Here is a 25860-nt window from a genome sequence, read left to right as displayed (position 1 = left end):
AATGCATCATGTAAAATAAGGAAGGATGGAGGCAAATGGTACAAATGTCTCAATTCTTCAAGCGGGGACTTGGTCTTTGGGCAGGGCAACAGCATCGCCCCCTCTCCCATTAAATCCAGTGGGCATGCCTACAAGCTTATGGGCCATTACGCAATGGTTCTGGGTGGTCTGCTAACTAGAGTCCTTCATAATGGGGAAGGACATGTAAGGTGTCAAGAAGCGACATTCTCTATTAGTATAATGCAGTGCAGAGCTCATCCTGGAGCTCCAGAGGCATAGTTGGCCAGGCCCAACGCCAAAGCAAGCATCTTGCTGGCTGTTTCTTGTCTGTCTTTGGCAAGAGCTGCTTTGGCGTTAAATATAAATCTTATATGTAGAATATTTTTGTCCTTTTTAAGTGGTGGACATCTTCCACAAAGCCCACTCAGTATAAACAGGGAGTTCCAAATTCGTGCTGCTTCAGTTTTGTGGGGCAAATGCTTTCTCCAGAACAGAAACAAATTCTGGTTCACATTAATGCCAGAGCACTTTGTTCAGCCCATACTGCCTGACTGATGGCAAAGTGTCCTCCAGAAAGAATCCACCATTTATCACTGGACATAAGTAGCCTGCATCAGTGTGTCCCATATGATCACCCTTAGTCTAGCCCCACAAGGAGCATGCCAAACCGGCAACTGAAGAGGAGGCATTCCTGTGACAGTTACCATCCTAGGATGCAGACCACCACAATATAAAATGTTTTGATCATCTCCACATGAGTTCCACATTATTTGCAGCTTCGCAACTATGAGGTTGGAAACAACTTCATTTTCTCATTCCTACTCAAGAGGGATTATGTTGTAAAATATATTTTATGATGCCACACAAATATTGCCTTGGCAGCAGGCTTGTTCCCTTGTACGTGTTATACAAGGTGGGGGTGGGAGAAAGCTTCTGTGCTTGTACCCCTATAAATCCCCAATACCACCCTGGGCTTAATTAGAACTTTCTTCAGATCGCTTGCAACTTTGTACATCAGGTGCTGATTTGGCACCATCGAGGAAACAACTCATAAACTTCACAATCAATCTGCAGTTAGCAGCCAACTCCTCTTGCCTTGCTGGTTGGGTTTTTCCTCTCCCCTCCCCCGCCCTTGTACACATTCTCATAGAAAGTAGCATTAAATTGGAGACATGTGGTAGGCGGCAGCGGAGCTTAACTAGACACATGTGCTCTTTCTCCCATCAGCCTACTGCCTGAAGAACATTGAATGCATCTACATCATTCACTCAGGCAGGTAACTGAAAAGGTGCTTTAGAAAAACACAATCACCACCAAGAAGCAGCTCATTTCTTAACTATGATTGACTATAGAAGGGCCCAGATATTTCTATCCCATTTTTCCATATAAACTATAATAGAGGCAGCTTACAAACAATCAAGAACAATAAAATAATGTAAGCCAGCTCACAGCAGCAGCTTCAGTAGGAGTAAAATCTTTATCTCCCAAAACGTTTCATTGAAATAAAGCCACTGCTCATCTGAAAGTGAACAGTGATGGGACCAGGTGTACTGGCCTTTGCAGAATGTTCCAGATTCTGGATGCCAAATAGGTTGTGTTCAAATATTGTTGCTTATTCCTCCCCAACCCTTTCAAAACTCCCAACATCTTATCCAGGCTCTTCCACCTCAACATCCTTGTCTGACCACACTGATTCCCATCACAATGATCCTTAGCATTTAAACTGAGCAATTCTCTTGGTGCACTCCACTGAATGAACAGGAGCTATACAAAAGGACAGCGCTTGCTTTCGCAATGCCCATTCATCTTCAAGCAGCATGAGCAGAATTTCCCCATAGACTGTGCCCTGTGGCAAGGGTGCTATTTGGATTTTGTGCCTCAAACACCAAAGTGCCTGTTCACTTCCTCACACTTCCCTCAAGTCATCATCCCCACAAGTGACCTCACTTGTCTGTTTTATTACATGATATTGGTAGCTTTCAGGTCACCAAGCCCTTGTCCCAACCCTTGTCCAAGATTTTATCCTCACCTGTTCCTTGAATTGACCTGTAAATTACCTAATTAGGCAACTTACCTCATTTAACAAGTGTCTAAAGTATACAAAGAGGCACAGTGCTATTACTGAACAATACCTCAAGCAAACTTCATATTGTATTGTGCTTGTGAAGCTCACCCACATGCATTCCCCTTGAAGAATATGCAAGTCAAGTGATCCTCCACAATGACATCTTTTTAGATGGAGACCCTAGTCATGCAGCATATCTGCCTGGTTGGTGAGGACAGCAGGCGTCATGGTCCATTAGTGTGTCTGGCTCACACATTCTGTGAGGTGTCTGTGAGGGGGAGGGGGTTCCACTGCCATCAAAGTGCAAATCAGGGCAGCGATGCTCTCTGGTCCCTTAACTGGGAGGGGACGTGTTTAAGTGGCTGCTAAAGATTTATTAGCTTCAAGCATCAAATGCATTTTTACACACCGCACAAATGGAGGCCAATATGGATTATCTAGACTAGTTCTAAAAAGGCAAGAAAACTGCAGGATTAGAAGTCATCTATCCTTCCTAGATTGAGTGTTCCATTACCATGCTTATAGGCAAAAACTCCATGCCTTCATTTGGGGGAGAAAAAAAAGTGGGCCAGAAAGTACTTTGTTGATTTTATCTTGTCTTTTAACACTTCTATCCCAATGGATTAACCATGCAGACCCAGAGGCAAACATTTTATATACAAACATAGCCAGCTTAAGCCCATGGCATCTTGGAATGCAGCCGAGCACATCCAGTGTTTTAAGTAATATGCTGAAAATAAAACTGACTGAATTATACAATAAGAGCAAAGAGCCTGCCAAACATGTTACTGTTACCAATGACATCAGTTTTACTCTGATGACATTCACTACCACTTGTCATTTGGCAAGAAATCTTCCCAGATGTGCTGTGCATGCCACATGATAGGCAAAGCCAGCTCAGTGCTGTGAGAACTTGGCTGGAAGTTCCCAATGGAATGGCTACAGTCTCCTGCCCATGTTATAGTAGCAAACTGAGTATTTTTAACATGGAGAATAATTATAAATTGTAGGGCTCTGTGACAAGTAGCAACAGAATCCCTTTACAAGGAGTTGGTTGAGCATGAGACTAGACACCTAGACATTCCTATTAAACAATGCACAGATAATTTGTCAATTGAGTATCCCTGAGGTGTTTCCTCTACATTCCATTTACATGTCAAAAACTGAAATCTGGGTAAGACCTTGATGTTTCTGCTTCACTGTTTTTTTCCAACTTAATGAAATTCAAAATTAGCAACTCCAAATGTGGATCTCTCTAGTACTATTGACTAAACTTAAGCTTGGAAATATGCAAGTTTGTCCTTTGTCAACTTTGCTTCCAAGATTGTTCCTTCCCCATCCGCTGTCTGATGTTCCATTTCCCTTGGGAATCAGCATACTTCTTGTGAATCTCCCACCTCTAACCATAACATCTATTAGAATCTGCAACATAACTAAGAGCCACTACAGTGACCACCATTCCATTCCCCACTTTCTACATGGCTGTGGAATATCTAGGTTTAAACTCATGGATTTGTGATCCTGACACCCAGTTTGGCTCTGAGTGCAACTAGTTGATTCTGGGGTTATAGAATCAACTTTAATGCTACAAAAACAGAGGCTCACTTGCTCTGGTGAAATAAGCAGTAAATGGAATAATATGAACAGCATCTTGAAGCTATGCTTCTATTAAGATTTTCTCTCCCCAGCACCTTCTGATACTATGCAACAATCCTTGACTGGTCACAACAACTGGATTTCAGGCTGTAGAAACTCAGGCAGATTACCTACTGTTAGGGATGGTTGGGGTGGGCTGTGGGAGAGTTGCTTCTACTTAGCTGAACTGGCTTTGATGCAGAGATTGGCTATTAACTCACCAGTCTATCTCTGTGCTTACTTCTCATTGCAAGCCATACTCTTCCATTGGTCACATATGTAAAAAAGCCAACACCCATTTCCCAGCTGCTGTAATGATTGAAGGAGAGCATGTGGCTACTGTGCACTGTGCATGGATACACCTGGCTGGCAACTGAATAGTCTCTGTAGTGTGGGGAGCAGTTTCTTCCTGGCTGCACAGCTCAGTGCAGTCATTTGTCACCGAGCCCTCGGGAATGTCCACAAGGAAACATGGGCATTTTCTACACTCCTGCCTGTCACCTGATTTGCCAGCATCTCTCAGCACTTATACTCTTCTATAAATTACTTCCTTTAACAGCTTTTACCAGTTCACCCCGCCTGCTTGCCAAACCTGGTCAAGCATGCCTGTCGTTCAGCACATATGGAACTTGCGTTAGTTTACTGCCTCCTGAAATGGAAGAGCAAGCAGTGTAGTGAGGAAAGCATTAAGGAGAGAACTGAAAATCTCACTTAGCTATATTGGATTCTTTTTTAAAAAAATGTGAAGGATTACTTAACCAAACTAGGAATCTAGACTTGATGTAAAAGAGAAAACTGGCTCATTGTTGTTGAGTACTACAAAATAACTCTTTCTGTCATAGCAAATCAATGGGCTCATGCATGCTAATTAAAAGATAAACATTATTGAAGAGTTGCCTTGATGCTAATTCCAAATGTCTCCACATTTCTTTATTGTTGAAAACAGCACTGTAGGTTGAACACATGCAGCCAGGTAAAAACTCTCAGGTGAGAAAGTGAGCTAAACCACAACTCTAAAGAGAAGATACTATCTGTTATTTGGTGCTGAATTCCTGATTCATTTCATGAAGGCCAAGCAGCACAAGGGCTATTTTGGGTTGATGGGATTTCACAAATACCTTAGAAGAAATATTCAATCTAACACAGAGGAGCTCTATCAGAGGGTGAATCATGGACAGCAAAGCAGATGGTTAGTGGAGTTTTAAAATATTCAATATTTAGAATAGTGTAGGAAAATATTATTTAATGCCACAGCAGAAGGTGCAGAATAATTTCACACATGAGATATTCAAAATATTTCCCCACCCAATGAACAATCAGCTTTTGATATTCATTGCTAAATGTAGGATTTAAAGCACCCAGATCCATTTTGTTTGTCAAATGCAGGGTGCTAAATTAGAATAATAAAAAACCTGCAGTTAATCTTTAAAATATTCCATTTGTTTATACACTGGAGATCCTTATATCCCAAGCTTTCCATTTTTACCAAAAAGCTATTTCTCTCCAAGGTAAAACTCTCAACAGAATATGAGTGCCATTTATCAAGTGTAATTCATGGCACCAAAACTGTATGGGATCAATTTAGAAATGAACCAAAGGCTAGCCATTATTTTTGAGCCAAAGGATTTATGATGTACTCAATGTTTGGCAACTGGGCACCACACTTACCTGTAGTTTCCTTTATTAAGTACAGTGTTCTCCAGAGATCGGACATCTTTTGCTTCCTCCCCTCCACCCAAGCATGTGGCTGTGAGAACCAACTCACATTTTTCAGGGTTCCCACCACTCTCATGAGAGCTATGAGTCAATGTCAAGCTTAAGCAAAAAGGAGTCAATAGCTCGTAGGGTTTCCTATTCACTAGTGCTCACAGGAGGCTGCTCTGTAAAGGGAGGTGGAAAACGTTCATGGCAGCTGCCATTTAGGTAACCATTTGTTGTTGTTTTTTAAAATATGGAATGCTTCATGAATTTGCGTGTCATTCTTGCACAGGGGCCATGCTAATCTTCTGTGTATCATTCCAATTTTAGCATATGTGCTGCGGGAGCAAGCACAGTAACCATTTGCTTTTATCAAAGGTTAAAACTATGCTGAAGGACAGGAAGGTCAGTGTACCAAAGACTGAGGAAAGCCCTGGGAAAATCCACAGAGGCTGCAATCCTTGGGGGAAAATCTGTGAGTCCTACATAAACAAATAATAAATGCTGCCACTTAGCATTTGTGGAGTGTATGGGGTGTTAGGAGGACACACCGTGCTCCTTTCGGGGTAGTTTGTCCACCTTTGGTCCCCACCCTGCACTCATCTCTCACCTGTGGCTGCTGGAAGCTGTCAGCATGTGACAGCAGCCACACCCCAGAAATGGCTTCAACTGGCCAGCTAAAGCAGGTGAGGGTAACCAATGGGTCTCAAACCCTCGGTGAGTTTGGGACTTCCCCTGCATGCAAAGACAGGCTACGGTGGATTGAATGGACGAGACCAATAATGGGTCCAATGGCCAAGAAGATGATTTCTGCACGTGCTGTAGATGGATATGAGGGGAAGAGGGGGCTCGTCAACCTAGAAAGGTATGGTTGTGCTAATGTAATGTTCACTGTAGCGCTACACTGAATGCAACCCCTTACCTTTGCAACTTAACATTTATTTTTCTTTCATCATTTTTCTTTTGGTCTTGAGAGATGAAAGCTTCTGTTCTGGGGCTTTCAGCCAAGATCAAGTGCGCTTGGAATACTCTTACTTCAGCAGACATTGGTGAGTCAGTAACCAAAACTTAAATATGTCAAACCACAAAAAAATTAAGAAAACTACCTACCCTTCCTCAATCCTGACAGAGTTCATGATGATACAGTTAGTAATTTTAACTTTGTCTTTGATCACACATGCAGTACCAATGACAGAATGTTTAATTGCCGTTTTCTCTCCTAGTTGTGTTGATGCACCTACAATGCTGTCAGATCCAACCTTGAGAGGAGCAGAAGGAAAACATAGTTAAACTTCCTATTTACCTTTTATGGATGCTGCTAGGTCCAATGAGCACAGAACAGATACAAAGGACTCATGGAAGCTTAAATGAAAACCAGCAGGGAAGAACAGTCCCTTACAGCAGACTAGGAGATGGGAACCCAGACAGATATTTGATCTCTGAAAAAAGCTATGCCTTCCCCTAGTCATACGAAGCATGTTTGTGATCCAAGAGTCCTTTCCACATAAACAAGGTCTGTTTATTTCTTTTCAGTGCTGTACAACTAAAGAACTGGCTCCAGGATATGAGTCTTAGCACTGAAGAGGGTGGTGCAATCTTTGCTCATGTAGAACTGTGTATGTGTGCGCTACAGCTAGTGGCACCGCCCACCCTGTGGAATGCCCTCCCATCAGACGTCAAGAAGATGAGTAATTGTATATCTTTTAGGAGACATCTGAAGGCAGTCCTGTACAGGGAAGCTTTTTAAGGTTTAATGTTTTACTATGTGTATATATGATGGAAGCCGCCCAGAGTGGCTGGCGCAACCCACTATAAATAATAATAATAAATAAATAAATCTACCATAGTAGAGCAATGGCGTCCAATGGTCAGAGTCTTTGGCTAAAATCTATGAGGAAGCAGGAAAAAGCATAATACTGCTGTTGGTTGCTGCTCTCACTTAGAGTTTAATACTTTCCAATACATCCTGCTGTAAATGATAATTGGTTGCATTAGGTGGGGGAAGACAGCTCTATCTGACTGAATACTTACATCAAGATCTACAAATTTGACACATAACAACGATGCCTGTCTGCTGGATCAGTTTGAGAGAGGAGGTGACTTGACTTGAAGCTGGATGCATTCTGACCCAGTCTGTACAATTATATATTGGTTAAATAAGCTGAGCTATGAGTGAACCTTATGCCTGTAGGCATGCAAGCACTTCCCTTTTCAGTGCACCTGAATGCAGTGTGGTAGTTTTCAATTAACCATAGTTTCCCATATCATCTAAACCAGGAAACTATGGTTACTAGCCTCAAAACAAACCAGCATCTTAAACCATGTTTGAGAGTTTGTTTAAGATCTTGTCTTTTTCTAAAGTTGGTAACCACAGTTTCCTGGTTCAGATGAAATGGAAAAATAGGGTTAATTTGAGACTTCCATACTGCATTCAGGCACCTGGGCGTAGCCACGGGGAGCAAAGGGGGCAGCTGCCCCCCCAACTACCCCCCTAAATCAGGCAAAGAAATAAATATACTTAACTAACTGACCAATTGTGTTACAGATAACTCGGTTCTGCCCCCCTCCCAACATAAAGCCTCCCCGCCAAAAATAAATCCTGGCTATGCCCATGTTCAGGCATGCTGCAAAAGGGTGTGGCTGCATGCATGAACACAATTATCACTCATATGTCAGCATAGTAAGTCCAAATACAGTCTCTGAGAACTTTCATTGTATTAGGCGGACAGTTAATATGGAAGGAAATCATGTAAATTAAGGACCTTGTTTTGTCCCAGTGCCCCATATAAAGAGATGTTGCTACTCACCAGACCTCTGTCAATTACTTGTGCAGTACAGTGAACCAGAGGTTCCTCTGGGCAAAGCGAAGACAGCATTTTAGGAACCTGAAAGATGATATCCAAAATCACAAGTTACAATCCATTGCAGAACTGGGATAAAAATCTACACCCAAAGGGCTTGTTGGAACAGAACGGCCCTCAATAGGTACAAAGAGACAGCAAAAATTGCATTTTTCTGATATATATCAGGAGGGAGTTCCAAAGTGTAGCTGCCACCACGTTAATAATCTGATTTGTACATCATATGGAATGAATCTCCTGATGCAATAGTATCTGAAGGAGTGCTCCTGCAGACTGAAGTGATTGTCTAGGTATATATGTGGTGAGACAATCTTTTGGGTGTCTTGGGCCTTTTTTTCAGCCGGAACTCTCAGGTGGGTGCCATTGTTATTTTAAGAGAACAAGGGAGGTGTTCATGATGAGATAGAAAAATACTACTAGTTCTAGTTAATTAAAAGCAAGCAATATTATTAGAAGTAATATGCTGTGTGACTAGAGAGCTATGACCTAGAGCTAGGGATGGATGTGTTGGGGAAATATTGGGGCACTATCAATTTTGGTTCTCTCAGTTTCTCATTTTTCCAATCTGAAAGTCAGTTCTCTGCATCTTTTTTGGCAATCCTCACATAATTTCTTCAGCATTTTAGTGTGAATTTCTTCTAATAAACCCCTTTTTGTATGCAGTGTTGACCAATATACACATTTTTGCAAGCACTTTCACCTACTGTTATGCATTTTTTGTACACTATCTTCACTAATTTTGTACCCACTTTCCCATGATATATGCAAGAAGATGTAGCAAAGGACCATGCAGAGAGCAAAGGGAGAGGGGCTGCCGAACTCTTTCCCTTCCAGCCATTTCCTTGCTCAAAACTATTCCATCACAAGCTGCTTTCCTGCCCATCTGTAGGAGAAAAGGTGCAAGAGCTTTGTGAAGGTTTAAAATGTGTACCCCAGTTAAATAATGCAAAAATTGTCAACTAAAAGGACCTGCCTGTTGCCTGCATGAGAAAATGAAAATAACTATCTAAGAGGCAAATATCAGCTATGCACCTAAGAACTGAAACATACCAAACAACCCAGGAGAAATTTTTTCCTATGCTAGTTCTGCTACCTAGATTTACACCTCAGAAGTTGAGTAGAAAAACTCAATTGCTGCTAGATAGAAGGCAAGGACCAGGCATGAGGAAGAGACAAAGGCCCCTCCTCCCCAGTTACAATTTCGGGCTGGTTCAGGATCAGGCAGTTGTTAGATCACTTTTTGTTCCATGTTGAAGACCTGTTTTGCTTGTGTAAGGGCTAGAGTCCTTGTGCATAACGCTGGACATATTTAGCCACCTTGAAGACTTAAGAGATGAGGAGAGAGGAGCCAGAATATATTTATTATGTATTTATTATTTAAAGTACTTATAGGCCACCTTTCAGGGGGGAAATCTCACAAGGCAGGAAACAATGAGATGGGATACTTTAAGATACACCGGAAGACTAAAAAAATTGTAAGAATACAGCATTGTAAAAAAAGAAGTAGTAAGAATCAGTGGCAAAGACTGTTAAAGACAGGCCATCTGGAATATATGAGTTCTCAAGGTATGTTTGAAGGCTTCTGGTATAGGGGAGGTATGTAGCAAGAATAAGATTTAAGACATAAGGGTAAATAGAAGAGCATGATCTCTACCAGGTCAAACTAATGCTGACTGTAGTAAATTCCAGGTGCTTCAGTAAATGCATGGAAGAATAGGAAAATGTTCTGTTCCACAATAGTCACGTCTTCAGAGGAGCGAGTAATATACACAGATAATGTGCATACTCAAGGCACAATCCTCAGTTAAAATCTCAGAGCCCATATAGTAGCATAAAAAGTGGCCAGAGAGAGCGGCTATACATAGAAAAAGGAGATATGAAAGATAGAGCAGTACTTGCAGGGAGTGTCAGGGTCAAGAGGAGGTTTAGCTTAGCTTTTCGTTTTTCTGAAGAAACCTACTTCCTGTTCTCGGAGTTACTCCCTCCTGCTGCCACCTGCCCACACAAAGGCAGCGGCAAACTTAAGAGGTCAACTGAAAACAAGTAAAACATTTCCTGAGTGCAAGGGCAGGGAGGTAAACTGCTGTTCTGTTTCTGCTGCTGAAGCATTAACAGCTGCTTCGCAAGTTACTGATAAAAAATATACTGTGTGCACATCTGTACATGCATCTCCTTAACGGTGTGGCTTATGTATGGTGAAGCAGAAGCTAATCTTCTCTCCCCCCATGTGATGGAACAGGTATACATGTAGCCACTCCAAACCTAACTATGCAACATGCACACAAAGGGTGCAAAGAAAGCAAGTAATATGCGAAGCAGGCTTAAGAGAATAATGCTGCAGGTAAAGACTCTGCTTTCTGAAGAAAATGCTGACTTTTATTGTACCAGTGGACTAAATATGTTGCTGTTGTTTAGTTGTTTAGTCATGTCTGACTCTTCGTGACCCCATGGACTAGAGCACGCCAGGGACTTCTGTCTTTCACTGCCTCCCGCAGTTTAGTCAAACTCATGCTGGTAGCTTCGAGAACACTAAAACCATCTCGTCCTCTGTTGTCCCCTTCTCCTTGTGCCCTCAATCTTTCCCAACATCAGGGTCTTTTCCAGGGAGTCTTCTCTTCTCATGAGGTAGCCAAAGTATTAGAGTCTCAGCTTCAGGATCTGTCCTTCCAGTGAGCACTCAGGGCTGATTTCCTTAAGAATGGATAGGTTTGATCTTCTTGCAGTCCATGGGACTCTCAAGAGCCTCCTCCAGCACCATAATTCAAAAGCATTAATTCTTTGGCGATCAGCCTTCTTTATGGTCCAGCTCTCACTTCCATACATCACTACTGGGAAAAACATAGCTTTAACTATACGGACCTTTGTTGGCAAGGTGATGTCTCTGCTTTTTAAGATGCTGTCTAGGTTTGTCATTGCTTTTCTCCCAAGAAGCAGGCGTCTTTTAATTTCATGACTGCTGTCACCATCTGCAGTGATCATGGAGCCCAAGAAAGTAAAATTTCTCACTGCCTCCATTTCTTCTAAATATGCTCACAAACAAATGAGTGAATGAATTCTGAATGCAACTTCACAAATTAAAGCAGAAAAAGTAGGGCGGGATGTGTACGCAGATCAAACATATACAGATTTTTTAAAAGGAGCACCTCGAACCAAAAAATGAAAAAACAAAATCAGAATGTTAGAAACAACACTTCCTTTTAAGGACTCCTCATTGACTTTTGCTGTGATGTTTTCCCTCGGCATAGTTTCCTTAATAATGTTACCATCCTGGAAAGTTAAACATTCAAGGAAAATCTTCTCTGACCATCGAGACCCCTGTGAAGATTTGCACATTAGTTGGGATTACCACCCAGGTGCAAACACATTTTCAGTCCTGACCCCAAATGCTTCAACTGTTTAGATATCTTAAAGGCGGCCGGGGGGGGGGGGGGCGGGTTAGAGGCAACCCACACAGTTTCTGGATGAATTCAACTTTGTGGCTTCTTACACAGGCTGACAGCAAGTAGTGGCCCCCTTAGCCATACTGCTCAAAATTAACAATGGTAGCAGCAGTGCTCTCGCTCTCTCTTGCCCCTGCCATAAAATGGCTGCCATCCCGGCTATGCCACAGAACAGGTCCCATTCATCTCAAATGGCAGAACAGCTTACTGTCCAATGCCTGGGGCTCCTCCAGATGACCTGTTTATTAAGCATTTATCCTGATTTCTTTCTACAAAATTTACATAGATGTAATACTATACCTGCTCTTTATTGAGCTGATGTACAGTTTTGTTTGCAGGGATATTACATGGCAATGAGAATTCAGGGTGGTCTTCCTACCAATACATCCATATCCCACACTTTAGGATGCATTTCCCTGTCACTTTCCTAACTGCAAGAACTCTCTCTGTGTGTTGTTTTTTTAAGTGGATTTGTTGTACCAGAGCACTTTAATCTATTTTGATTGTACAAACCTAAATGCCCTCAAAATGGTGGCAATCTGGAGAACGCAATGGTATCCCTTAAAAGTGTGAGCAGTCTTTGGCCACTCAGTCTCCTTCCTCTAAGTGATGCAGCCAAGATGCAGAAACTTCCCACCTTACCCATCAACAAAATCCTGCAGCATTTTTGCCACAGCTACACACAGTATTGGAAATTTTACTATGTATTTTGTGTTTTTTATATTGTAATATTGCAAACTATCCTGAGACCTACAGACGAAGGGTGATCTACTAAATAAATAAATAAATAATTTGACCCATACAGTTTAGATTTCCAACAAATAGCACAGGGTGCCCGACAAAAGAACAAGGTAAAAAATAAATTCCCAAATTTGTGTATTTATGATCACAGGACACCAGTCTATATTGGACTGTTGCAAACATGTACACACCTCCATCTTCCACAAGTCATGCAACATCTCAAAATTGTCCCAGTAGACAGATAAGCATGCAGATGTGGTTTGTTTTTGTTTTACCTGTCTGTTAGCTTCAACGTAAAGCCCAAGAGTGTTTACTCGGTAGCACAGCCCATCTTTCATTATGTGAACATAACAACGAACTTTCCCTTCATGGAATGCTTGCTTCATATCTCCTCTCCGATTGTTCCAACAAAGGTTGTCTGTGCCCAATTCAAACAGGCTATCCTCCTTCAAGAAGCTATAGATGTCTGTACAATATGCAAAAGCCATAAAAATGAGATTTGAGTGAACATCACATAATATTTTGAAACCATTACTTGGGAAAGCATACAGCACATCTTTACATGCATATTTCTGTGTGCTGTACAAAATGCCAATAGTGAGTGAACGAAAGTGGATGTGGCTCTCACATGCATGCACACATGTACAGGATACTCAGCCCCCCATCAATTGATCTGTGCAATTCAGCTGAAGCAGGTGAGATTGTCTATAATTAAGCAGTATATAAACTGTCTACATACATACATACTCCTTTTTGAACTAACCTAGTGGTTTCTGGTCCTTTTTCCTTTGGTCGTGCTCTTTGTTGTTTTGTCCCTGTTGCAATGGTGCAGGAGATGAAAACTGCTTCCTAACCAAGTATGGAATCAGCTCACTTCGGATTGATGTAAATGACCTAGGGGAAGTTAAAACAACAACATACAGCTATTGAATCTAGAAACACTTCGAGAAAAATAGGTTGCTTATTTATAACTGATATTCAAGTGGTTATCTTTGCATTCATGCCATTGGATTTGAAACCCGAGCAGAGCATTTGCAGACCCTTTAAACTGTGAGCAAGTAGACATGCACTTTGGTTTTGACTTCTGTACAGCACCAAGCACATATTAGATACTTTATATATAATACAGAAAGATGACACAAGCCAGTGAGCTGCTGCTCCTGTCCCTTCTCCTGAGACAGAGAGAACTAGATTTGGACAAGAACACTCTAGTGCTCATTACCTTCCACAAAGCCTCCTTATACCAACCAACAAAGACGACACAGCGGGAGCAGGGAAGGAGAGTGGGTTAACTGCAGTATACTTGGCCAACTATAACTTGGACGGATGGCTTTAAAAGAGGATTAGACAAATTCACAGAGGACAAGGCTACCAATGGCCACTAGTCACAATACCTATGTTCTACCTCAGAGGCAGTAGGTCTTTGAATACCAGTTGCTGCAAATGGCAGGTGGGGAGGGCGCTCTTGCCCTCAGGTTCTGCTTGTGGGCTTCCCATAGGCATGGGGTTGGCCACTGTGAGAACAGAATGCTGGACTAGACAGGCCTTTGTTCTGGTCCAGCAGGGCCCCTCTTATACTATACAGATGACCACTTGAAGAACACGGGGGGTAAGATAAGCAAGTTGCTTTTCTTTGAGGTTTCTGTGTAGCCTCACAAGTGGGCGAATGGTAAATAACTGAATCAGATCAGCAGGTCTTGGGACTGAAACCCACGTACTTACAATACCGTAGCTAGAGTAGGAGGAGAAGCCAAAGCAGAGATGTGAGACTTTGCCAGTGTGTTACTGTGGCTGCTTCTGTCCATCAGAAATCTATTTATTTATTTGAACATTTTATATACTGCTTAACTACAATGATATTCTAAGCTATGCACAATAAGCTCAGTTTAATGCAAATAAAAATCAAGGACGTGGATCTGAAGGGGCAAAGAGCTTTGTCTCCTCTGAGTGCTTGGAAGTCTTCTTGGTGGCATGTTCAGTCGTAGGCAAGAGGCCTTAGTCATCAGAAGCCAATTGGACAGTGGGGTCAGAAGCAGGGTTGGAAAGTGCCAGAACAGAGACCGTTTATACTGCTTCCTGGAAAGTCCCTCCACCAATTCAGCAGAGGAGGCCTTTACCAAAAGCATAAACTCTAAAATGATAATTTCCTTAGCAACAGTGCTCAGTCTTGTGCTCCCCAACTAGACATATCAAGCAATAACCTTGCCTGCTTCCACACATGAGGTACTTTTTAAACATTACCTACTGCGTCACAGGGTTGGTGGTAAAATAAAATAAAATGATTTTTGCAAAATACGAATGGAGTCTAAGCCAATAAGCTGAAAATACTAAGAAAATGAAAGAAAAGTGAGTAAAATCACTGAGCTCAGAGAGGACTCTCAGATAAAGTTCTCTGTTATGTTGTAATGATCAGAAAAGAACTGAGGAAGGCACCACTTTGCCCCTTGCGACAAATGCATGAAAGGCCTGGCTAAACTGTTGTTCTGTCCAGTTGTTCTTAGGCTGCAACTGTCCTCAGCCCCAGCCAGCATGACCAAAGGGTTAGGGACGATGGGAGCTGCTGTCCAGTAATATCTGGAGGACTACAGATTAGCCACTCCTGCTTTAGAAAGTTCCAGAGATGCTCTGAGAGGCACAGGCACTACAAGCCCTGTCCCACTCCACATTCACAACACAAAAGCATTAGCCATGTCAGTTAAAAAACAACAACAAAAACCTGGGTAAAATTAGAATCTAAATAGTTATGTTCTGAAAATGTTGTTGGTACTAAGCAGCTTTCACTCAGCAGGTGTTCCTTTTTGTAATCTTATCATGGTTTTAGACAAACAATTTAGTGGTGAAAGGATTAAAACAATTTTAGTGGCATTATAGATTTCTCCTCTATGTTTGTAACTAGGACACCTGGGACTGATTTGCTGTCTCCTTGTATGTTCCAGCAGTGCTGACTTATTTGCCTCACGAAATGAGGATAAGAGGCTAACTCTGCTTGTTTAAAATTGCAAGCTCTTGGACCACACATGGTTCTTTCCTCAGGGAGGAAAAAAGGCATTGCTTCTAGGTTGGCACATAGCAAAGATGAAGATCATAGAAATAAATCACGGAGAGTGAGTTATTTCACATGTTGAACGGATTCTTAAAAGATGCAGCATATGCACTAAGAACAATCCTGTGGTAGTTGGTCTTCTCATAGTCCCATATGAATGACACTTTCTCAAACATGGAAATTGTTTGTAGTGTTGGAAAATGTGTATAGTGTAATATATGAAGTGAAATGAGAGGGATGTGAACATCTCAGGTTCATACATCAGGAAGCCATGGTGGTATTTGCTTCCTGATGTGAACAAGCCACCCATCATATATTACAGGACACACATTTTTTCCTACTCAGAGATGATGCTTGAAAAGTAATATGCAAAATGGCCTTGAGACATAGAGGAGTTGGATTAGGTTTGAAGCCAGAGTTGATTTTTTCCATCACTGACTTCCATGGGATATTTCAGCTTTCATCCCCAGACCTACTGTAAAGATTAAACCCAGCATTTTCCTGGCACTGGTACCACTGAGGTTTTCAACCAAAGTTTCATAATTGTACCCTATAAATTTTTAGGCACTGCTTGTGGAGCAATCTGAAGTATCTAAACATAATTATATTATTTTGTCATAATTTTACCCTCCTCTGTGCATTGTATTTTGCAATCTGTCCTTAATGTCTGAAATAATCACAGAGCTTAAAGTGGCTATAATCAAGAACTAATGAATAACTCTTCATTCTTGAATCACAGCATCTCTCCCTGCTGTTTACAATCTGAGTGCACCATAGTTCCTCCCCCACTGCCTTGCCTTCTGCCATGCATGTGGGTATGCAGACAGGCAGTTTACTAGCTTAAAATGTTTACATGCAGCTGTGCCATTCAGCAATGATTTCCTGCTTGGGTTTTATGCTGAGTCCAAAACTGACAGTCCTGTGTTTCTCTCAGAGGCTGACCAGAGCATTTATGGGATCCATTACATATAAAATTGCTGCGTTTGGCTGAGGCCAACATTGTCTGATGCAATGTTGCCCAGCAGGGCATTAAAGAGCTGGAAATGGGAAGATGGCAAAGCTGTGCTTGGTTGTGATCATTGCATTCCTGGCTTGACAAACACTTGTCTCAGGATGCTTCTACCTAGCATTATATTGCCCTTTAAAAAATAAAAACAGGGGTGTATGTGATAAACAGCGATGTGATTATCTCTAGCTTGGCACTATCAACCTGCTTCCTTATTACCACACATTTTGTAGGAAAAAAATAATCACATGTGAATGCTGGTCATTCGGTGCTGCTTAAGCAGGGCTTATTGTGGATTGTCCCAGGGTCTAATGCCTTTGGAAGGTATTGTTTTATTAGCAGAAAGGCAGTGAGCAATAAAGCCTTTGGAATTTTCTTTAAGGCTTTTGCCAACACTAGTGACGGCGTGAGAATCTTACATGGAAGTCTGCCAGCCAATGTGGCAAATTAATATGGAGCTGGAGCAAGAAGGAAGGGAAAGGCAGGAGGATTAACACTAACAGAGGCCAATCAGAAGGAAGATGGGAAGAGCCAAAGTAGCCCATCTGGATTCTTCAGGTAAGACAGAAGCAGCACCTGCTTGCTCAGATTATAACATAGGTGCCATCTGCACTATACATTTAAAGCAGCATCATACCACTTAAAACAGTCATGGCTCCCCTTCAAGCATCTTGGGAACTGTAGTTAGTCGAAGATGCTGTGAGCTCTGATAACTGTAGCTCCTTGAAGGGAATAGCAGTTCTCTAACAATTCTCATCACTCTCTGCAAATGGGGCATAAGAAGAGGCAAACTGATAAAACCCAGACATTTCCCCTCTTATCCTGGATCCTATAGCTTCCAAGTGATTGGATTGAATTGTACTGTCTGATCCACATACAGAAAATAATTCAGCCACAAGTTGGTGAAAACTTGCAGTCATGGCAGCTGAAGCCTGCAGAACTCTGCAGGAGGAGGAATATAGTGAAGCAGAACAGCGGCAGGCAACTTACACGCCAATGGCTGAAACAGGACTCCCCAGCAGCATAAAAATCTCATTTGAAAAATGTGGGGTTTGGCCTTATTGCCACGGACAAAGTCTCATGCAAAAGGTTAACTGAATAAGAAAAACAAACTGCATGCAAAATCTGTTGATTTCTAAGACAAATCTAAAACAATTCTGGGGTTGGCTTTTTATTTTGAGGGCTAATATTTTTAGGACAAGGGTAATGCACACATGTCCACCAAATGAACATCTACACTTCATCGCACAGGAAGCTTCATGAATGTTTTCAGGGAAGGGATGAAATTTCCATTATCCAAATAAAATATGTAAAATTAGCCACAGGCCTACAGCTTACAATATATTTATAAAAAGTCCTTCATGCAGAGCAAGATTCCCGCCTCTGCAGAACAGGATCCCAAGAACTGGCGTTTAGCAAAACACACCCTAAATCCTGAAAAATATTTGACAACCCTGTTAGTAACAAAAACTGGCCCACTGCCATGCCAAAAAGCAACAAAACCAGTTACTCCAAAATCATGTCATACAGATAATTCTTGGATGGTCTCCTCTGCCTCCTCAAAATGGTGCTCTTTGGCCTGACCCCCGGCAGGGATGGACACAGCCATTGCTTATACTTCCTTGTACTGTTTCTTGCTTGCTTGAGATGTTTTTACTACAAGTGTCACTCCCATTTCACTGGCTGTCATTCATTTTTATTTTCTATGTTTAAAGTTAAACACCATAAAACAGTATTAATGAGTATTAGCATTTTAATAGCGCCTCGTGTGTTTTTTAAATACTGATCTGTGATGAAGTGTGAAATCTTTTATTGTTGCCAGCCCCCACCTGTGAAATCTGCTATCCTTTCTTTAGCACTGCTTACAGGGTGGGAGTGTTGCCCTCCTCATTAAGAAGAGCAACACCATCACTTATTCTCTCAGGTATAATAGTAGTTACAAAGACCAAAGCAACAGAACAGAATTGTTCCTTTAATTTCAGGGTCCCCCTGACTGATTGCTTCATTTGAAGGTTTGTTGAGACTGTAGGTAGGGTTTCTTAACATACTGAGGGATTAAGCCTAAACAATTATAAAGTTACTTCCCTGGAGCTTTTGAAAAGAGCTCTTTGGTTCTTGGCTCAGTTCCTCTGTTGCCTCCCTCCCACTTTTTAGTATCTTTCTACTATTAATATCTGCCACTGCTTTACCTTCGCCTCTCAAGCCAGCTGCACCTCCTATGGGAAGTTCACCTGACACTTCTAGAGAGCTGTGACTTGATATTGCTCTGGTCTGTCTTTTACACCACCATCTGGTAATATCTGGCTAGAATTTAAGCAGAGATCTGGCTAGGTTTCCTACCTCTATTATGACCAGGAAATTCATATTGATCTTAATAGGAAGAGACCAGTGTTACACCTATAGCAGTATGGGTTTCTAACCGACAGATGCTTGTCAATTAAGTATTAATCCCGCCAATTCAGTCCTGATGAGTTTTGCAGATTCAAAAAAATAAGAAAGATGTAAGTGGGGGCAGAGGAAGGGAGGGAGGGACAAAAAAGTAAAGAGGATAGAAGAGAAAAGTTAATTATGAACCCTGTTGGTACATAGTTCATGGTTCTCATCGTTTTAAGGGATAAAGCCAAATAACGTTTAAAAATGCCGTGTAAACCAGGCGCACTCTTGTTGGATCTCAACATTATTTTCTCCTGATCCTTTGATGGAGATTAAAAATTTCCATGTGAATACAAATAATGAAACAACAGTTACTTGGAGGTTTTCCCCCAGCTCTCTATTTCTCCAAACTAGAGCAACCAGTCACAATTCCCCTCCCCCCCTCAATCCCCACTGCTTTAAAGCAAAAAAAAAAAAAAAAAAAAAAAGTCAACTCACTTTGAAGAAAAAAGACAAAACAATGCCAAGAACAGGGGATTAGGGAAATGATATTTATATCATGGACCAAATTAAAATGTCAATGCAGGAGGCGGGCAAACAGCCCCTACCATATATACACACCAAACATGTCTCTTCAAGGAAAGGGAAAAGAGATTTGAAAAGAGTTAATGCAGCCCCCAGTTAATACCACCTGCTTCAGACTCAACACTCCTTAAAAGACAGGGTTTGGGTTGATTTCCCACAATATGGCTTTAGTGAGCACAATGGAAGAAGCCATTATTAGCTTCTTCTTTTTTTAACTTTCTTTACTGAGTCCCGTCTCTAAAACTTAGGAATTTCAGAGACATGCTAAGAATGCAGTGCTAGCAGATGTGCGTTATATGTAACAGTAGGGAAAATAAACAGGCATACAATTTTTGGCCTGGACTGTGTGTACATCATTTTGCCTCATGTCTTTCCATGCTCACAGCTCCTGTTTGATCTCCTGGAAAAAAATGGCATCCACAAGTGTGGAGATTGCACTACTTTTCCATTCTACTGAAAAAAAAGTCACTCTGCAGTCTGAGAATAGATGGAAGAACCTCAAAGAAAATACAGGATGACAATGATGGATGGTGGTGCCATGAGGGTGTTTCATAAAAACAGTGAAGAAAGCATAGCAATTCCACAGTATATGTCTACTGTAGAAGCACTGGATAAAATATATTATTTCCCTCATGCAGTGCTTATATTGCCACTGAAAGTGTCACATGGCTGTGGTTACAAAATGATACGTTCATCTACTGTTATGTACCTGTTATATTACTAGTGACGAGAGATTAAGTCCAAGGACACAGATCAGTTTGATGACTTCAGGGTCTCCATACAGTCTGACAGTTCTGTGCCATTGAATTTTATAACACAGAACAGGTACAGACCTTAAGTGGGACCATAAAGCCATGTTCAGAGATGTACCATAACTTGGAATTAGTTATTCCAGATTCCCGTTCCCAACTATTCATTGTTTCTGGTAACAAATTCAAAAAACAAAACAATAATCTCACTTAAATCAAACTAAGGTGCTTCTTAATATACCCCAATGTATGCAAAAATGTCCAAAGGTACTCAAGAAGGTGGTATAGCCCCCGGTATGTTTGGATAAAACATTATTTGGAGCCAGACTGGCTTCAGACTGGTTTTGGGCCTGAAACTGACTCAGTTGCTCTGGTTGACCATTGTTGGGAGAGAGAAAGGGTGTGTGTGACCTTGTTGATTCTCCTTGACCTTTCAGCAGCTTTTGATACCATTGACCATGGTATCCTCCTAGACCACTTGCAGAATTTGGAAGTTGGGAGCACTGTTTCATGGTGGTTCTGCTCTTATCTCTGAAAGCAATTCTAGAGCATAACACTGGATGACTTCTGTTTGGTTCCATGAAAGTTCTTCTGTGGTTGCCCAACAGGATTTGATCTTAACAGCTATATGATGGAGTCATTAGAGGATCTGGGGTGAGGTGCCATCACTATGTTGATGACATCCAGTTTTCTCTCTGTTCCATCAGTGTCAGGAGATGAAGTCCAGACATTGAATCTGAGCTTAGAGGCAGTAATAAGCAGCATGTAGACAAAAAAACTGAAGCTAAATCCAGGTAAGATGGAGGTGCTGTTTGCAGGTAGTTCCCAGGTCTGGGACCAACAGCCTCTTCTGGATGGGGTTGCTCATATTTTAATATATCAAGAAATCAAAGGATTCGCATACAGTTCTATGATTCAAAATACTCACATACCTACAACACTCTGAAATGGCAATTACAAAGACTGTTAAAATCTGACAGTGTGCACATCTGAAAGCTAGAAATACAACTGAGACCAGCTAGGAAACATAGGCACCAAAGAAATCTAAGTAGCGCTGAGCAGAAAAAAAGCTTCCTATGGAAGAGGTGGTGACTTTAGTGCCCTCAAAGTTTCATTGCCTTTCAGGTACTCTGTCCTCCCCTACTGCAGGACCAACCCCAACTCTGTAAATCTTCATATTTAAGAGTTATTGAGATAAAATAAATGGGACTGTTTAAAATGTAGGCAAGTGTGAAGCAGTGGTCTCCTCATAAGTAGGAAGGAAAAACAACAACCACATATCCTTAATTGCACATTTACTTAACAGACAAAACTTCATATTCCACATTATAAATAATTAGGACATACATTTTGTTTGCATTTTGATTACTAGAAATATTGCAATTTGCTCAGTTTCTTCTGAACAAATTTGTTTCTTTATGCATTTTAATCACAAGGAAAGTATTCATTATACAACCTGACTTTTACAGGGCAAAAAAATACATTCCAGCCATACGGCTGACGTGTTCTCTATTAGGTGTCCACAGAGCAAGCTCTGTTTTGCAGCCATCTTTTCCGCATGCGAGAAGAGAGAGAAAGAGAGAGAGAAAGCATGCATTAAGCCAGGAGTTTGGCTCTGCCAGACCTCCCTCACAGTCTGTAGGCCTTGCCAGGAAACACAGGTGACAGTGTGAATGATAAAAAGGCATTGAGAAGGGAAAGCAAAGCTATGGGCTGGTTTAGTCTGGGCAGCATCTTAATGTAAACCTGCAGGGGCCTCTGTGTACAACATACCACAAAGCAAATCAAGCAGAAGCGTATGGACAAAATATACCCTCATCAACTGAAGCAGAGCTTCCCACCCCCTGGTAATCTCAGTATTCTTCATAGGAGGTACAGGACACATTTCAACTTTTCCCTCGCGGGAAGAATTTCAAATTGTAGTTGAGGTTGGAGAAGCGATCTTTTCTGGAACACTTTTCCAGAGAAAGGCAGGTCTGGAGGGCTGGCTGAAGGAAGAGGAAGGGGAACTACAGAGGAAGTGGTTTATCAAAATGCAGGGTTTTTCAACCATTTATAGTTGTTTTTTAAATTCCTGTTTTTCAGAAGCACTAACGGTGACAATTTAGCTGGTCTGAATACAAGCCAGCCAAGAGCTTCAGCTGGAATGTAACTTGCTTTTCAGCAGAGCACAGTAACCACGTTACTCAGCAAACTGCTCCACGCATAGCTCATGGGAATCTCACTAAGGAGAAAAAATTAAAAAATTGACAAAATAAGACAAAACTAATTCATCCGTTTTAAATTCTACTTTGGTTTATTTAAGAATATATATGTAGGAAGGTAGGTTACTCAAGAGGAAGTTATCCTCAAATCTTCCTTTTGTGACAGGTGCCTGATTCTATTTTGCTCTCCTTCTTGTTTAGTCAATGCATGCCTTTCCCCCTCAGAATCAGGCTCAAAGGTTCATTTTACTAAATAATTGCCTACCTTAGCTGTGGAGCAGATGAGTGCCAGCATGGTATAATGGGCTCGGACCTTGAGCCAGTCACTATCTATTGGTCTAGCTTACCTTACAGGGTTACTGGGATGATAAAATGGGGAAGAACTGTATCCAGCACTCTGAGCTCCTTGGAGGCAGGTGGTGGGAGAGGTTAACTGTAATAATGAATGAAAACCAACCAACGCAGGTTGAATCTAGATAAATGGCAACTGCTTGGTCTGGTGATATAGGAAGGTGTGGAACTTCCTGCTATAGATGATATCCAGCCCCCCTGGTCCTGTTCTGCTGGGAGTCATGAGGACTAGAACCAGAAATTTATTCATTTCATAATTTTCTATCTTGCCTTTTTCACCAAAGAGATTCAATGGGACTTACAAACAGTATTAAGAACAAAATTAAAATAATCCCTAAAAGTACCCCTATAAGCATTCAGATTAATACATTAAGAACAAATAAATTCCAGAAGCACAAAGGTAAGCAAAACTGACCCAGCAAAACTTAAAACATTAACCAAATGCATTTTTTAAAGCCAAGTTTTAGTGTATCGTACTAATCAATAGAGTAAGGGTTCCCAATAGATCTTGTACAGCAATGGAGTCTATAGGATAGGTGGCAGAACAGAAAAGGCCCTACTCATAGCTAACACCAGCTTCACCTCCCAAGGTTGAGGGATCTGAATCAAAGCCCCATATGACACTCAGTATGTGCAGGGAGGAACATTTTGAATAAGACAGTTTCCAAAGCACACAGATTCCAAGCTACGTTTAAGACCAGGACCTTGAACTGAGCCCAGAAAATCACATAGAACCCACATGATAAAATCAGAGTGCTGAGCTTCTGTCAGCATTCTACATGCAGTATTCTGCAAAAACTGAAGCTTCCAAATAGTTCCACATAGAGCATATTACAGCAGCCTAATCTGGAGGTTACTACAGAATGCAAAGTCTGCCTTTCTCACAAATGGCTGTAGAATATTCAAAAGCACAAAGGCACAACAGAACATTCTCCCCCCCTCTCTCTCCACAGCCCCCACTGCCCCCCAAACCTGTTTTAGGGGTTCTTGCAACAATTTGTAGCAGATTTGTGGAGAGTGCAGGGTATGCACAGCGGGAGGAAAAGTCCTGTTGTGCAAGAGGAAATCCTTGCACTGATGAGATGTGGGTAGTTGAATACAGTACTGCCCCTATCCTTTTACCATTTGAGTGCATTGTACTGAAGGGAACATCCTGCATGTAGATGTATTTTTGAAGCTGACCTCTCTTCCTTGGCTGGCTTTTTCATGAACAAGGTTTAGTAAACTATTATCTCTGCCGTATCACGTAGCAGCAATTTTTACTGATTTTCATTCTATCTCACTCACACCAGCTTTGTTAAGAGTGAAAAATAGAGTTGCATTCCTGAAGTTTCCTAAATCCAGACATTTGGCTTTCAAGGTGATGAGAGACACTGAAGTACACAACCTATCTCATTTACGGTAGTGACTACAGCAAGTGGTAATAAAAGCGAGGGTCCGTGGGCTCAACTATGGGCTGCTCCTGATTTTAAGGCAAATGCGCCGACTTTTTCCTACAAAGACTGTTCTAGCCAGGATTGCTCTCTTCCATAAATGGTTGTTTTGCTTCCTCTCTGTGGGTGGTCTCAGTTTCATAGAAGAAACACCACAAGTTAAAGAATACAGGATGTATCAAAGATGTGCAAGGTTATCCAGGATGGGGTGGGATTTGCAGATGCACAAAACAATATACACACAGAAGATACACACAAAAGGAATGGAAATATGTTGATTTTGTTAACAAGGAAGCCCCAATAGATGTGAATTAAGAGAAAGCAGGCACGTATTAGGTTTCTCTAAGAAACCAGCAAGGTTATTGGTTCAGTGTGGCATATCCCATCTTCTATTGCTACTGCTTTTGGGTGGGAAGTTATCAGTCATAAAAAAAAAAAACACATTTGAGGGTTTGGATTTAATTTAAGTGTCTAAACAGCTTGCTTTGGTCTTGTCAGATACAGTTAACTGTCAAGCATTTATGCTGAACAAACTTCCCTCTCATTTGATATGTTCAGCTAGCAGAAGTCCTGTGGTTACTTCTTAGTTAAAACCAATGAGCCTTCCCATATCACACATGGCACCAGTGGTCAACTAATTTTGGATAGACTTGGTGGCCAGTGAACCTTTTGTCAATATGATCAATGTCATTTCTTGTTGTTGCTGTCGACTTTATAGTGATTCAGTACAATGCTTTGCAGCTGTGTCTGCAACTATGCAATCTGTACCAATGTTTCAGGAAAACTCAGTTAAAAAGTTAATGGTTAAAAGAACACAGCCATCACTAAGAAGCAGCTCTGACACCAGCTGCATCTCTGAAACACAGCAGAAGGTCAAGGACAGAGGCACCTCTGCGGTTCTCCTGCAGTTCAGAAATGGAAAGGGGCTGTCGACTCCTGCAGGCCTTCTCTGCACCTGCCATGCAGCTGGAGGTCCATCCACCTGAGGCACAGGCACAAAAATGAGCCAATGGGGAGGGTAAAGGCTTGTTTTAGCTCTTTGCTGGCATCGAGCAAGCATGAAGCTAAAGCAAATTGCAACCTTCCTCCCATCTTTGGGGCTGGAATCATCCCTCCACCTTTGTAGCTCTGTTCCTGGGAGGAAGCTTCTGGCTTCTCTCGTTCCCCAGAGCCCAGCTGATTTTTCATCAGGTGAGGGCTAAAAGCAAGATTGCTGAACACAGTGTCTCACCAGAAGTGCTTTCTTCCACTAATAGTGTGCAGAGGTGATATACAGACAGGGTATAACTTTCTTTCTGTATGCTACAACAGCAGCTAGAATACTCATTGCGAAGTACTGGAAGACGCAAGAGCTACCCACACTGGAAGAATGGCAGATGAAGGTGATAGACTACATGGGTTTGGCAGAAATGACGAGCAGAATCCGAAACCAGGGAAGAGAAGCAGCGCAAGAAGAATGGAAAAAATTTAAAGACTATTTAAAGAAATATTACAAAATTAATGAAAGTTAGAATGATGCTGGACTGGAAAGTAAATGGTTACTATTAGCTATGGTTAAGACAAGGAGAATAAGGAAGACTAGTCTAAATTTAAATTAAAATAAGGGAAGATTTGCTGAACAATCGATAAGAATTTGGAATACAGAAAAGGGAGGCATGAGGAAGTCGGGGAAGAAA

General features: G+C 41.5%; 1 protein-coding gene and 2 long non-coding RNA genes across 6 annotated transcripts in view; 2 read left to right on the top strand and 1 right to left on the bottom strand.

Annotated features, from left to right (window-relative positions):
• EIF2B3 (eukaryotic translation initiation factor 2B subunit gamma) overlaps window positions 1-25860 on the bottom strand; it is an 86272-nt gene that overhangs the window by 17612 nt on the left and 42800 nt on the right. For all 3 annotated transcript variants that reach the window (XM_083619901.1, XM_083619900.1, XM_083619899.1), the window contains exons 7-10: window positions 13204-13334; window positions 12716-12906; window positions 8206-8283; window positions 6509-6657 (exon numbers count right to left, since the gene is read on the bottom strand). In XM_083619901.1, the coding sequence (XP_083476027.1) occupies window positions 6509-6657; window positions 8206-8283; window positions 12716-12906; window positions 13204-13334 (549 nt within the window). The remainder of the gene's footprint in view (window positions 1-6508; window positions 6658-8205; window positions 8284-12715; window positions 12907-13203; window positions 13335-25860) is intronic.
• The window catches only part of LOC310765213, an 89602-nt gene that overhangs the window by 31860 nt on the left and 31882 nt on the right, over window positions 1-25860 (top strand). The window lies entirely within an intron of this gene.
• Window positions 8291-20732, top strand: LOC310765221. Of its 2 annotated transcripts, none has more exons than XR_014549496.1 (3): window positions 8291-8383; window positions 16872-17047; window positions 19833-20732. It is a non-coding gene; the product is annotated as an uncharacterized lncRNA (long non-coding RNA). The 2 variants fall into 2 exon arrangements; XR_014549497.1 differs by lacking the exon at window positions 8291-8383 and adding an exon at window positions 15084-15130.

Source organism: Podarcis filfolensis (assembly GCF_964270895.1).
Source record: "Podarcis filfolensis genome assembly, chromosome: 6".
Taxonomy (NCBI): Eukaryota; Metazoa; Chordata; class Lepidosauria; order Squamata; family Lacertidae; genus Podarcis; species Podarcis filfolensis.
Note: the sequence above shows the minus strand (reverse complement) of the source record. Positions and strands in the feature narration are given on the sequence as shown.